The sequence below is a fragment of the Nicotiana tabacum genome, chromosome 5 (assembly GCF_000715075.1).
Source record: "Nicotiana tabacum cultivar K326 chromosome 5, ASM71507v2, whole genome shotgun sequence".
Lineage (NCBI taxonomy): Eukaryota > Viridiplantae > Streptophyta > Magnoliopsida > Solanales > Solanaceae > Nicotiana > Nicotiana tabacum.
Window position 1 is genome coordinate 146,612,724 of NC_134084.1, and position 15,249 is coordinate 146,627,972.

Genomic DNA, 15,249 nt, shown 5'->3' on the forward strand with positions numbered 1-15,249 from the left:
TCATAAAAATTCAAAAACAACTCCAAATTATATTTATATCCAAACACAACTCTAATTTTCAAATACCATTTTCAGTTTGAAAAAAAATTCACTTTTTTCGGAATTTCATAATTCTTATGTCCAAACACCAACTAAATCAATAAATCAAAAACCATTATTTTTTATTAATTTTATTATAAATGTTACTTATAATTTTATTCATTCAACATATAAAATGTTTAACTTTTAATTTTATTTATTCAACGAATAAAATATTTAAAAGTTTTGGAAGTTCAATTTTCACTAGAAAACTGAATGAAATGTATTTTGAAAAATATGCTATTTTCAAGTCATCCATCAAGTGGAAAAAGTTGGAAATACAGATTCGAAGAAATAAATTACATATTTTAAGCAATTTGATACTTCATGGACATACTAGTACTAGTATTATAATTCATTAATAATAATAGGTCACCAACACCTATAATAGAAGCAAAACTACAAAATTTCTGCACCCAGATTTCAAGACTTCAGCTCCTAAAATACTCATTCAATCTCCACAACCTCTACAACAGCTTTATTGTTCATCACATTTTACAAGTCGATATATGATGCATGATGAATACACATAAACCATTGCCCATTAACCTTCTCGAAAACATTTGTAGCAAATTGTTTTCCCCAGCTGCTGCCTTTGGTTCTGACCATTTCAATGCATGTAACGTACCCGATATCACCTCTAACATGAACTTGAACATCCCTAATCTCGATATCAAGTGGAAAATCATATTCCGCCCACACAAACTCCCAGCTTCCCATTACAAGATCATAGCCAGTTATGCCACTAACACCAGGGTGCACGACGCAGACATTCTCACCCTTTGACCAGAGGGTTTGCATTGCAGCTAAGTCTCCATGTTTGAAAGAGTTGTAAAAGCGAGCATTTGCTGCTAGCACAGAGGCCTTACTGTCCTCCTGGAGAAGCCGGAGGCTATCCCTAATTTTTGCTGCTCGGGCATAGTTCTCCTCTTTAATAGCATTCTTTAAATCCTGCTCCAAGGTTTCCTCATCTAGCAAGATGTTTTCACCGCTCAAATTTCCTTCTGAATCCTCACTCATGACGCGGCATGGTCTCAGTGAATGTGTATGGGAACCTTGCCTAAAAGGTGCTGTTCTGAATAAATACACAATTAGATGTTTTTACAGCTTAGGAGAGAAGATATTGAAGTAAACAAAAAATTAAAAAGAAAAAATTGAACAGATGTAACACACTTAGCAGGTATGAGACATGCTGCACGTAACACTAATCTCAAGACTCGTCTAAGAAACTGGCCTCTAGGAATTTTGCAAACGTGCACTTTGAGACAACTGATAAGGAGTAAAGTACAGTCAGGAAGAATCAGAAGCTATGTTGCTCGGACTCTTCAAAAATGTTGCCTCACCCGTGTCGGATCCTCCAAAAATCCACTACTTTTGGAGGATCCGACACACACCCGACGGCATTTTTGAAGAGTCCGAGTAACATAGATCAGAAGCACAATACTTAAAACGGAAAAGATAGGGTTTAGCTGACTTATTTCTTTTTCCAAGGAATCGGTTGCTTGCTTACACAAGAGAGATTTCCTAATATCTTAGATAGAGGTAGGTCCTAACCTCTAGATGATACAGAGAAAACAGAAGCAAGTGTGGGTAGACTATTTCCATTTCTTAACTAAATAAATATAAAGTTCCGATTAAGGTAAAGAAAATTTCAAGAAGATTACACAATCTCAACTGAGTAGAATTCGACATCAAAGCTTCCCATCCTTAAGTGCAAAAGTTCCTCCTCATTAATGTATGTGTTCATCTTCATGGAAGATACCAAAGCACGCTTAACAAGAAATAAACCTTAAAAGGAACTGCTTTTTTCTGGTGAAAATCACAAGTTTACACTATTCTGTAATTACACTGCATTCACAATACCACATTGAGTGTTCCATATCTTGTCTATTTAAAGTCACAGCAAAGTACAAAAAAAGAGCAAATAATATAAAATCATACTATTACCAGAGACCCACCACTAAAACAATGATAAATTAAAATGATTTATATCAAACACTCAAAAGCAAAAGTTTTTACATAAATTATTCATTAAAAGAACAAACATAGAGATTGTTAACCATATAATCCCGATATGAACTTATAAACCAAAGAGCGCAACAGCACTATGTGAACTGCAACTCTACCCAAGAAGATCAGCATCAGACAATAGTTACATCAGCAGGCAAACAAGCATCTATAAAGGGATGTAGAAGATAATGAATAATTAATGCATTCATCAATCCGATTTGTAAATAACTTTCCTTTGAGAGGTAAGTCATACTTTTTGCATATCTTCAAGCTAAGCAAGGAGAACTTACTGAAATTTCCAAATTTTAAATCAAAAGCACAGCGTCCAGGCAAATATGCAGACCCTATCTTAATTCTGCCAGCTGAAACTGCATTGAATTGCATTTGAAAAGGTGAAGCAAGGCAGTGATCGATCTGAACACCATTGATGTTGGAATGAGCTGAAGCTATGTGCCCTCTGACCTCAATGCGTCCCTACAATTGAAAGTTGGTTACGAAATTAAATACATATCAAATTTTGCCAAGATTGTGGTTCATCAAACATTAACCATACCAGAATAAAACTAATAATAGTAATAGAAGAAGAAAACTGAGACTACTGACAACTGCACAATTGAAGACAATTCCATTATTTTTGGAAATTTCAACTACAATCCTCATAGTATGGTAACAAGTCTACTGCTAAACTTTCTCCCTGTACCCCAACCAAAGTTTCATCTCCACTCACTCTGGTGCTAATGCCCCAGCAGCCCAGAGGAACACATTTGGTGGCTAAACTGATTACAATATAATATAGCTGATGAAGATGAGGGGCTTATGAGCTCTTAATCAGCAAAATGATGAAAGAAAAGCTTATGATTTAAGTGTATTCGAACTTACAACGATAGAAAGATTAGACAGCAAAAACAGAAACAGCGACAGCAGCACAACAAGGCAACAGGAAGAGACACAGCATGACTACCAAACAGAAGTAGATGAAACACAAATCTCAGAACTACCATATTTAGTAACAAAACTTTATATGAGTAGCAAAGGATAAACAAAAACTACCAAGGACACTTCCCACTGGAGCAAAAGATTATATTCCTCTATTATGGGCCCTTCCCTTCAGCTTTGGAAATTGTTACCTATCAAAGAAATTTACTTTAGGACCTATAGATTCCTTCAGTGTAGTAACAGCTTTACACCACATTCATACCTTCACCACCACTAACTCTACAACCTGTTTCCACCTAAATTCATTAGTTTTTCAAAAACGACACTTCCACAACCTCCCGCATATACCCTTATGACTTGATGCACAACTATTAACCATTAGTATCCCAAGCTCTAAATCATCCATTCAATTCCTTGCAAATTCAGCAATCACGTTATCCCTTTTCTACAGTACATGTGTCAGTGTCTATTAGCTAATGATCCGGCACAAGATGAGAAGGAAATAAGAACAGGGAAGGAGACAAAAAAGAGAGAAAGAGTGATGAAAAAAGAAGGGAAAGGGAGCAGCAATCCGAGGAGAACTAGAACAAATGTGGAAGCATGTGATTTGTTGTTGGATAAAAGAACTGTCAACCGATCAAATATTCAAAGACCAAAAAGAAAAAAGAACCCATAATCAATCGAAATGTTAACACTAAGCTAAGGAAATGAACACCGGGGATGTGTTCGGTACGAAGGAAAATATTTTCCTGGAAAATGAGTTGTTTTATCACTTATTTTCCCTTATTTTGGTTGGTGAGTGAAAACATTTCCGAAAAACACTTTCGGATAAAATAATTTTTTATGCTAGTCTCCTCAACCCACCCTCCCCAAAATACTCATGTTCATTGAAACGAAAAAAAAAAAATACTTTTTCTACGTCATGAAAAACGACTAAGTCCAAAACATAAGAGGAAAAAAGTAAGATCCCTCAAAAGTAAATTTCCCGTTAAAATCAACACCCTGGGAATGAAAAAAAAAAAAGAAAAATCCTAAACAAGCATTAGGAACCAAAAACTATAAAATTGCTCAGCTTGTGAACTTAAGCTCCCAACATTTTTCTTTAGCACAGAAAACCCCTTTTAGACAACCCCACTACTCAAAAAAACGAAATTAGCCAGCAAGAAAATTTAAATGTAACAGGGCGAGAAATGTTACAAAAACTCACAATATTGAGGTAGTGAGGTCGACTGATTCGAGGTCCGAAAGACAATGTTTGGAAATTGGAAGCCACCTCCATTGTTAATATTACAATTCAAGTCATAAACTGCTCAACTATGTATATGCACCAACAGAGACAACAAATCATCGGTTAATATAGACATATCTCATTGAAAAACTACAAGAAGAATTTAGAACGGAGATTTAATTTACCTGTCGAATATTTGGTCGAAGAGGACAGAGCTCTATCTTTGTACTGAGTATCGCTATGATGAGGAAGGTATATTGACTTTATATCTCCGGTAAGGTCACGAAATCGGGAACACGACACTGACACAAAACCTCAGTGGATTGAAACTGGTAGTTGGGCTTATGAAAAAGTACTCTTTAAGTGGGCTGGGTTGGACTTGCAAAAAGTTTTTATTTTGGGGATTGCCACACAAATAGCCGGTCAGATTCAAGATTTACTTTTTCTAGCCGACATACATAGATTATATAATAATTATATACAGCTTATATATATATATATATATGTATATATACGAATTATATGTATATTATACATTCACCGACAGCTATTTGCGTTAATTCATGTATGAAGCTTATGAACCTTTTTTAGGATCGTCATTTAAATTTTAACCCCGTTAAAACAAAGTCTTAAGAGAATAGCCTTCGGCTAGAATTTTGAAGCATACTGGTCAGAATATTGAGATCAGTCATGCAATCGCAAGAAATTTTCCTTAATATATAATTATGGTGATCATTAGGATTTCAGCCACAATGCTGAAAAATCCTAGTGATTATCATATGAAAAAATCTTATCATTATCACGAGAGCTCCCCAAAATACTGGCCTGATGTTCCTTTCACAAGTCAAACTTTAAACGGCATCAAATGATCCTATTAGTGAAAGTCACCCTATAATAATAGTGATCCACAGTCATGGAGTAGGTGATCCACATTCATGGATAGAGGTGACAAAATGATTAAAAGAAAATACTTATCCACTCATATTATTCATCAACAAATAGGTTGGATAATGAACTATTTAAAAACGGGTCGAATATGGATAAGAACCATATTATCCACTTAGAAAAATGGTTAATCAAATGGATCGGATAACCAATGAATAACTAATGTGTTTAACTTTTATAGTTTTAAAGCCTCAAATTAGGATTCATCGAGTTTGGGAGACTAGGAATTCTCTCATAAGTTATCATATTCAAGAAGCCATGGATAATATGGTTATCCATATTATTCGCCGGATAACCCGTTTTTAATCCGTCTCAAATACGGGCCGGGTCAAATAATTTATCCATTTTTAAAATTATTTGTTTTTGACCCGCTTATATCCGACCCGATCTGCATGTTCGCCGCCTCTAGTCATGGAGTAGGTGTAGGTGCTGGTTATATCTGATTCATTCAACATTTGGAAGACATAGCTGTCCCTGAAACCTTGAGACCTGTATTTATCGAGCATATTGACCCATATATATATATTACTCATATACCTAGCCAGAGTTAACCCCTCCAAGTCTAGACGAATTGAACGAGTTTTACTATTTTAGCTGAATTTGTTCCTTACTATTAGTTGAAGAGTTGTTGAAGGGCGGGCAGAGAATGGACTCATTTGGGCTTACCAACCCGTGGCGGAGGCAGGATTACCACCAAGAACGTTAAAAAAAGGAAAAAGTTAAAAAGGTTATAGCTAGTGGAAATAGAACCAATGACATTACAAAGGTTTTGAACATTTTTAATCACTATATCAAGGGGATTCAAAACATAATATATAAAGATATATAATAAATTTTGCCTTACATATAAAATGTAATTTTTCGACAAAGGGGTTGGGTGAACACCCTTACGGCCCTAAATCCGCCTCTGCTAGCAACCCGTCCTTAGTGCCTCGCTGGCGTAGTAGTGGCTTATGCCTTATGCTACTTGTTCCTTAGTTGCTATTCTACTTAATACGGATTAAATTCGGATATTGATTTCAAAAAGAGCAATAAGTACAGCAAAATCAACAACAAAAGACAAAATTGTCCATTTTTGGCTCGATTCGTTCTTTCCATTATTTTAAAATTTCCCCTCTCTTTTCTTTCAACTGCCACTCCGTGTCCAACTCGCGTTTTAGCAGAGACTAATCGAACTCCAAAAAAGTAGATACTCTATATAATTTTTCAGATATTATATATAATTACATCACACGCTTATAACACATAGCATGAAAATTCAATCTTCACAAAAATATTGAGATTAAAGTTATGTTTAGGCTAGCAATCAGATTGAAATTTAGGTTGTTATAATTGAATTGTGTGAGAAGAAAGAAGGTACGTACTAGGATTTAGGATGAACCATGTTGACTTTCATAATTGGTTTTGTAATGTAATATGACACTTTGGTGGTTACATAGCAGAGCGATGTCGTTTTACATTGGTCGTGAGGCTTCAAAGGTTAGTCTTTTACTTCATTTCTTCAAGTTTGGAACTTCCTTTTTCTTTCTTGCTATTGCTTCAGAAAATTCTTAATTTTTGTTTTATTTTATTGTTATTGAGAGCAGCTATGGAAGAGAGTATGTGCAGAGACTGCAACAGAAATCAGTCTTCTTGCGGAGAATTGGAAGTATATTTTTGGCGGTTTGACATTTCAGGTTTATATTGATCAACCCTCAATTTTCTGTTTTTGATTTCTTAGTAAGGTCTTTCGGAAACAAGGTCTGCGTACACACTACCCTTCCCAGACCCCACTTGTGGAATTTTACTGGGTTGTTGTTGATTTGTTAGTAAGATATCGTTTCACCAATTTTCTCTTGCACCATTTGGACTACGGCATGAAGTGAAACCTTGGCGTAACACGTAAAGTTGCTGCTATGTGACCAGGAGATCACGGGTTCGAGCCGCGAAAACAGCCTCTTGCAAAAAATATAGGGTAAGACCCTTGTGGTCCGCAGGGACGAATGCACCATACATCTACCGGGTTCAACTGAATCCAGTACTTTCGACGCGAAGCATAAATTTATAATAAACAGTAGATATGAACTCATAATTTTAAAATATAATGGGTTCACTGCTAAAAACTTTAAATGTTGAAACCGTAGAATTAAAATCCTAGATTCGTCTCTGGTGGTCCGACACTTCCTCCGACCCGCACATAGCGGGAGCTTAGTGCATCGGGCTGTCCATTTAGGCTGTGGCATGGAATTTATATAGATGATTCTTGTAACCGACTTCAACTAGTTAGGCATAATGGTTGTTTTTGTTGTATGTAGGGGCGTGACATGGAAAGGAATTATTTTTTTATGTGGGGGTGTGTTGGTTTTAGCTGAAGATTCTAGGAGTTCTTGATCAGAGTTTGTGCCTTGATTAGCTTTTCAATAAGGATGTTAATCATCTTTTTTTTTTTTTTTTACTTCTTTGCAAAATTATGACTTATATGCTTTAAAGAATTATAAGTTCAGGTTAAGCTTTAATAGTTTTCACATTTTTGAATCTTGTTTGCAGTCACTTCACTCTGAATATTTTCCTAAAGTCGTGTGTTCCTTTCTTCTATACTTTCTGTGTTCTTTTCTTCTGTGTCTAGGAGAAGCGAGGGGGAGGGGGGAAAGCAGCAGAATTTTGAGCCATCAAATTTTGCATTTTCTTTAATTTCTTATTGAACGATGTAATTTGTGATTTTTATTCTTTTTTTATATTTAGCTGCTGTTGAAAGTGTTCCTGGCTACTATTTGTCATTGTCATATTCGATACCTCATTTCCCTTTCAGTTTCTCCTTAATTGTTTTTCTTCATGACCTTAGTGTTTTTGTTAGACCTACCATGCATGTTGTAAAATGTAAATGTCCCTTCTTTCTTCAGTACATACATGGACTTGCTGCTCGAGGGGTTCACTACATACATCGGCCTGGACCTACTCTTCAGGATGTCGGCTTCTTTCTTCTTCCGGTTGGTTTTATTAGTTGTTGGTTCTCTTTACCTCCTCTCTTTACAGAGATGCCTGCTCATATTCTTCCTTTTTTTTTTTCCAATTGTAAACTCAGGAGCTTGGTCAAGACAAAGGTTACATAAGTGAAACTTTATTCACTACCATCTTTCTGTCTTTTGTCTTGGTGAGTTGGTTTTGGTGATATTCTGCCATCAGCTAATGCTGAATCTGTCATACTTTGTGTATTTCATTCTTGTAATTTGTAATTTGCTCATGGGAAATTGTGAGATCAGGCTGCTTCAGGATTGAGAAATTGGTGAAGCCTGGACATTAGATTCTAATATTATTCCAATCTGGCTGTAGGATATTTCCATAACTTCCAACGGGCGTTGGAGTTTTTAGTTGGTTGTTAATTTTAGTCTATATACTTGCCATTTAGGATTGATATTGTATCTTGTTGTTCTAACTCTTGCTCTTGTTTTGCTGCAGTGGACATTCCATCCTTTCATTTTCAAGATCAAAAAGATCTATACAGTTCTGATATGGTGCAGGGTCTTGGCTTTCTTAGTTGTAAGTGACCAATTCTCTTAGACATCATTCTTGTGTTTTTTTTAATATGTGAAACTCGATATGATCATTAGGCTTCTATATTCAGTTTAATGTTGTTGTCAAGGATAACTTTAATTCTCTTCTGAATGCTTTATAAGTTATCCTTAGGTTACTGCTTGGCCACAAATAAGAGAACATTTAGAGAGAAGTCAATATTGATTCATTGCCAATCTGCTAAGGCGGTTAAATGATAGTTCACTGCAGGCTTGTCAGTTCCTTCGGATCATAACATTCTACTCTACACAGCTTCCTGGTCCAAATTATCACTGTCGTGAGGTAAAGACTTGTCGCATTTGGTTGATCCTTTGTCAGTTAGCACTCTTGTGTTGTCTATGAGCTGGCGATATGTAAATTGTCTATCTTCTAATTTTTCAGGGTTCAAAGCTTGCCACACTGCCTTCTCCGAATAGTGTTTTAGAAGTTTTGTTAATTAATTGTGAGATATATTTTACCCTACTCACTGTTGTATTTCAGTTGTTCTTGTTACAATGTGCTTATGCGATCGATGTTTATGAATGTGCAGTTCCTAGGGGGCTGCTTTACGGTTGTGGTGATCTGATATTTTCATCTCATATGATATTCTCTCTAGTCTTTGTGCGTACTTATCATAAATATGGCACAAGAAGGTATTTAGCAGTAATATGCTGTATAATGCTCTGTAAGATCTGATTTTCAGATTTGAGCTCTATTTCTGATGAATGAAACTATTCTATGGGTGAATGCTGGGGAAGATAGTTAATTCTGAATTTTATTCAACATAACAGAACCTCTCTCCCTTTAACTTTTTTTTTTCCCCTTCTTTTTCGTTAACCTGACTTAGGTGCCTTTTTTCTTATGTCTGCAATATTTTACTGAAATAGCTTCATGGGGTATATGATTTATATGCTATTTCTTGAGCTGCTGGTGTTCTATTTCTATAGTTCTCCGTGTGACCTATAAGTTATGGGTTTGAGCCGTAGAATTAGCTACTGATGCTTGCATTAGGATAGGATGTCTACATTACACTCCCTTGTGGTGCAGCCCCTTCCTGGACCTTGCGTGAACGCTTGATGTTTCGTGCACCGGGCTGCCCTTTATTTTCTTTAATGTAAAATGGATGCCCTAAAAGAAGAACAAAGAAGGCTTGAATTAAGTGTTTTGCGACAGCCTAAACTTGTCTGATTGCTCAATTTGATTCTATAGGATCATAAAACTGTGCGCTTGGTTAGCTGTTATTGCTCAGAGCATCTTGATTGTTGCATCACGCAAACACTACACTGTGGACGTTGTTGTAGCATGGTGAGTGAAACTCTCAGCTTGACGTTCTGTGTTGACACGGTTGTTTGCAAGTAATTTTCTGACTTTGACTGAGCTCTATGACAGGTACACAGTTAATCTAGCAGTGTTCTTTGTTGACAAACAGTTGCCAGGTTAGCATCCTAATCTTCTCTTTGAATGAACTTAAGTATGGCTACTCTCCCCTTTTAGCTTAATGTGCAAGGATGAAAAATTAGCTGAAGCACTGAGTTTTTTCTTTCAGAACTGCCTGACCGCACTAGTGCAGCATTGTTTCTACCACTGAGCAAAGATAGCAAAACTAAGGAAGAGAATAACAAACCTTTGAATGGAAATTCTGCAGAATGGTTATAGAGAATAGCGTTCTGGATTGTGTATAGATGGGAGCACAGTGCATGTTGAAGCAGTGACGAACAGTGTATAGACAATACATGGATTGCAACTAAGCAAAGCTGGTAAAAAGCACTTCTCTTTCAATATCATTACAAGGTTGGTTTAGCAAATGATCCCTGGTGTTCCTCTAAGTCCAATAGTTTTGGTCTAGTGTAGGAATACAAGATCAAGGTTCAATTCTTTTAATGTCTCTATGGTGCTCATGATTAAAAAGCAATGGCATCAAATGTATAATGGAACTCCATCTTTTTCAGACAATAAATTATCTTTTTCATTTTGTACTCCGCGAACATCTGGCACTTTATATTTCATAATGTTAGTCTAGCCATCGGATAGTTGGAGATGACAGCATACGGAAATGTTTGAATCACAGCACTACCTAGATTGTACTAGACAAGTAGACATGAAACTTTGTTGCTCTTCTAGCAGCATTTGGTTGTTGCAATGCTCTCCTTCTATAGACACACGATAGCCCATGTCTGCTTGTATCATTTCCAATGTAAAACTACATTTTCGGGTCCTTTAGTTCACATACTTGTTATGTCGGGGTTATAATGAAGAGATTGTTTATGAAGTGAATACTAAAGTGAGGATCGTTATGCAGTAATTGATAATGTAGAGATTGTTATGAGGGTTTACCTTCAAATTCAGCCAAAGCAGCTTATAGTTAGGCTCACATTCCCACCATTTATTGGATCTAGTATATTAGAGAAAAAATATATTCAAATCCTTCGAGAAACTTCATCGTCTATGAGGACATGTTTGCTATGAGGGGATGTTAAAGTGGAAGAGCCAAGAGATGACAAAGGCAAATACCATACAAGCTAGAAGAAAATTCAGAAATCGATGACCATTCAAACAAGTTCGAGATTCTGAAGACACTGATAGTGCAGGGGCTGCATTTGTAGCCAAAGCATTTACTTCATTTGTTTGCTGTGCTGACTCAATGTCATTTGGACCAACAACATTGTGTGCAATCGAATTGCATATTTCACAAGTCCTGCATTTATGGAAGGAGGAACATCCAAAATAAAGCATAACAGTCAGCAGATGAAAGAACAAATATTTTAAGCATGTGTACATGTATGTTTGAATTTATACACTTTAGTGGTGTTTGGATTCAAGCAAGTTTTTCAATAACCAAATGCTATATTATTTGGTTTGAAAACTAAATTTGTTTTTTTATAATAAACCAAAAAATTTCTGGAAAACCAGGAACAGAATACTGAACTTCTTGTTCTGTGACTTCCATAGTTGGATAATGATCATATTTAAATAATGTTCATCACCATTATTCAAATTATAGTAACCCCCCCCCCCCCCCCCACACACACACACACACAAGTACTTTCTAAAGAGCTAAGTGATTGCATATGAATCTACATTGTCCATGAAAGGTATGGAAGCAAACCAAAACATTGTTACCATTTACTAATACTAGATATGCAAAACAGTGTATGCAGTTCCTTGTCCAAATCCATATGGCACATTTATAACCATTTAGTCTAGGGATATTTTGGAGTTAAATTATTGTTCCAAAAACCAAAACAACACATCATGGAGATGTAATTTTATTGCAGATGAATTTGTGTTAACAGACGAACCAACTCAAAGATGAAAGTTTCAACATCAAAATGCCAACATGAGAGGCCACTATCAGAGAATAGCTCCCGCTACACCCCGGGGGAAGGGCCGGACCACAAACGTCTTTTATACGCAGTCTAACCCTGCATTTCTGCAAACGGCTATTTCCACAGCTCAAACCGGTGACCTCCTGATCACACGGCAGCAACTTTACCAATTATTCCAAGGCTCCTCTTCTATCATAGAATAGATGTGCATAGAAAAAAATAAAATAAGCAGCATGTGCAGACAGCATATTATAATCCTTTAATGGGAAAGATAAAAATAAACACTTTGTTCCTCAAGGGCAATCTCCACCTGGATAAAGAATGCTCATATTAAAATTTAGTTAGAATTTAGGAACTTTATGTCCCAAAAGTTCATAAAAGGGCACAGTAGGTAGAATTGTTGCTGTACTTGCAAATCTGAATTATACCGATCATTGCTTACTCGTTTGCTTTTCATTTTATTCTTGTCCAGCACTCCAGCTTCTGTAATTAGCTTTTGGCTTTTCCCTTAAAAATATATCATAGTAGCATCTTTTCCCCACAAAAAACAGACGACATCAAGACCAAAACTTCAGAAAAATATTATTCTTACACATCATTTACTGATAATTAAAACTACACACTTCCAAAACAAGAATCACCAACTCATTCGATTGCAAACCTTAAAGTGAAAGAACTTAGGACCACGGGAGGAGCGAGAAGCTACGTAACAGGTAGGGGTGTCAATTGTTTGGTTCGGCCCATTATTTTATAAAATTTGTACCATATCAATTTTTTGGTTATTCTATTATGTATAACCAAAATTAGACTTTTTGAAACTGTTCCAATCATGTCGGTTTTTCTTCGAAATCGGTACAGTTCGGTTAATTTTCGGTAATTTTTGTTAAATGTCATGTAAAAGTCACTAGTAGAAATAGAATACAATAAAATACATATTTTTATGGGACTAGCAAAACTCTCTAGACATTTTTATAGTTTAAAAGGTGATAGAATTAAAAAAATTATGAAAGATGACTAGAGTATAGATCCATCACTATTCTATAACAGCGAAAAAGAAACTAAGCAAATACAAAGAAAATATAAATCACACGAATGGAAAGATATTAACCAAGTCGGGCTCCAATAATAAAGTCTATAGAAGATTAAATATTTAAAAAGATAAATCTAAATCATATGAAAAGAAACATATTCAATACATTGTAGTTTGCTACTCATAATCGCTACAATACCTTATGTCTTGCTAGTGAATATGCTCGAAATAATTTAATTTCAATAGGAGCAGCATAATAGGTTTGGGATTTAAAATTTTGAGTTTAATTACTTGTTGGCTTGTAACTGTTTCGTAATTTTAAGGCCCAAGAAAGATTTAATGCTTTATTATTTTTAAACTCAATATATAAATATATTTTTCACATTGTAAATTTATTCGGTACGGTTCGATATTTTTTTCGATTTAGTTTTATAAAACAAAAACTTACCCTAATTATCTGTACAGATATAAATTTATATAGTAGGTTTTATTAAAAGAAATCTAAAAATCGGTCTGATACGGTACGCTTAGGTTGGTTTAGTCGGTTTTTAAATATTCATTGACACCCTAGTAAGAGGTTCAGTCGAATCCAGTGACTTTTGCTCAAACAATGTATTTATCGTTAATAAATTTATTAAATATATACAAATATTAAATTTAGAACCCAATTATAACCACTCGAAATCGTCGTTCTAAATTAGAGAACCCATAAAATTGGAATCTTTGCTCCGCCTCTGTCTAGAACATAACATAAGCCCAAAATCATGTTGAGTTGCCGATCATTACATTTAACGTACTGAGCAATTATCTTAATAACTTAATTGACCCTTTGCTTCAACACGGTAAAACCTTTAATTAACCTAGTGAAACTAGTAATTGATATGCTACTGCTAGTTAAAAAATTTTACACTGCCAGTATTATATAACTTAAAAAGGGAGTATCTAAAATTGCTGCAATGTAATTAGGAGGTTTACAGGTTCGAGCCGTGAAAACAGTTTCTTGCAAAAATATAGGGTAAGACTGCGTACAAAAGACCCTTGTGGTCCGGCCCTTCCCGGACTCCACGCATAACGGGAGCTTAGTGTGCCTGACTGCCTTTTTACTACTATTATACAACTTAAATCCTAAAATTTATGGAACAAAATGGAAATTCAAGCTATAAATCTCAGTAATCATTATCAGCAGTTCACGATTCACCAACCATAAATTAAAACACCAAAAAATAATTCAAATAAAAATGCAAAATTCAAGTTTTTTGTGTCTACTTACTTATTTCCTTTGATCTTGAACCATGTTTCAGCACAATGCTTATGTGCAGCAGCCAAATCATCTTTACATGAACATCCCAATTCAATGGCAACCTCGCACTCACTCACCAAACTCAGGTGGCAAATTCTACAGTCTCGTTCAATTTTCACCTTACTTTCACCATCTCCATTTTCTATATCCACTGAATTATTAGACTCATTGGCACATGCATCAGCAGTGGAATAAAACTGAGAATAACAAGAACCCTTATCGGTGTCGGAGATATTGACACTGACGGAGCTCCGGTGACTGTGGCCGGAGCACTCTAAGTCCACGCGGGACAACTCTACTCTTGCCATTTCAATGACGCGGATAGAGAAAAAAAAAAAGAATTAATTCCTTTGAAAAAGTTGAAGGCTTTAGTAGTATTTGCAACTTCAAAGATTTGATTTTTATAGTACACTGCATGAGTTAAGGCTCTGTGTTTCTGCCTCTATTATTAATATGAAAAAGTAACGAGGTGGGTGATGGATTTGGTGATATATTAACTCAAATATCTTAAATTGTGCACCAAAAAAGAGAACGAGAGAGACTGAGTTAAAATTTTACTACAACATCAAATAATATATCCGGTGTATTTTTACGGTGTGGAATATGAGGAGGATAGTTTGTATACAAATCTTACTCCTACCTCGTAAATGTAGAGAGATTGAGTTAAAGTTTATACTCCCTCCGTTTCATATTAAATGAGGTACTTTCCTTTTTAGTTTATTCCAAAACAAATGACACATTTTTAACTTTAGAAATAATTCAACTTTAAACTCTTTTATTTTACCCATTTACCCTTAATGGGAAGCTTTTATAGCCACACAAATGTCATGGCCCTATAAACTTTTTATCCCTTAAGCTTTTAAGACCA

At 35.5% G+C, this 15,249-nt stretch overlaps 3 protein-coding genes across 6 annotated transcripts; 1 reads left to right on the plus strand and 2 right to left on the minus strand.

The window, feature by feature from the left end:
* Nucleotides 1-413: 413 nt before the first annotated feature.
* Nucleotides 414-4,594, minus strand: LOC107797087 (F-box protein SKIP8-like). Of its 2 annotated transcripts, XM_016619949.2 has the most exons (4): nt 4,438-4,594; nt 4,232-4,338; nt 2,379-2,562; nt 414-1,148 (listed from the first exon to the last, which is right to left on the minus strand). In XM_016619949.2, exons 2-4 carry the CDS (start codon nt 4,301-4,303, stop codon nt 574-576), a joined length of 831 nt encoding a protein of 276 aa, XP_016475435.1. In that variant the 5' UTR covers nt 4,304-4,338; nt 4,438-4,594; the 3' UTR covers nt 414-573. The 2 variants fall into 2 exon arrangements, with proteins under 2 accessions (XP_016475435.1, XP_075110278.1); XM_075254177.1 differs by lacking the exon at nt 4,232-4,338 and having other exon boundaries at nt 4,438-4,571.
* Nucleotides 4,595-6,289: 1,695 nt separating this feature from the next.
* Nucleotides 6,290-10,701, plus strand: LOC107797088 (phosphatidylinositol:ceramide inositolphosphotransferase 1). 3 transcript variants are annotated; one of them, XM_016619952.1, is made up of 11 exons: nt 6,290-6,676; nt 6,784-6,873; nt 8,077-8,163; nt 8,259-8,327; nt 8,633-8,713; nt 8,957-9,028; nt 9,128-9,188; nt 9,276-9,378; nt 9,935-10,030; nt 10,115-10,161; nt 10,272-10,701. In XM_016619952.1, exons 1-11 carry the CDS (start codon nt 6,614-6,616, stop codon nt 10,379-10,381), a joined length of 879 nt encoding a protein of 292 aa, XP_016475438.1. In that variant the 5' UTR covers nt 6,290-6,613; the 3' UTR covers nt 10,382-10,701. The 3 variants fall into 3 exon arrangements, with proteins under 3 accessions (XP_016475438.1, XP_016475436.1, XP_016475437.1); XM_016619951.2 differs by having other exon boundaries at nt 6,406-6,553; nt 6,640-6,676; nt 9,128-9,378; XM_016619950.1 differs by having other exon boundaries at nt 9,128-9,378.
* Nucleotides 10,702-10,849: 148 nt separating this feature from the next.
* Nucleotides 10,850-14,890, minus strand: LOC107797090 (uncharacterized). The gene is made up of 2 exons (XM_016619953.2): nt 14,352-14,890; nt 10,850-11,420 (listed from the first exon to the last, which is right to left on the minus strand). Exons 1-2 carry the CDS (start codon nt 14,687-14,689, stop codon nt 11,186-11,188), a joined length of 573 nt encoding a protein of 190 aa, XP_016475439.1. The 5' UTR covers nt 14,690-14,890; the 3' UTR covers nt 10,850-11,185.
* Between the last annotated feature and the right edge of the window lie 359 nt (nt 14,891-15,249).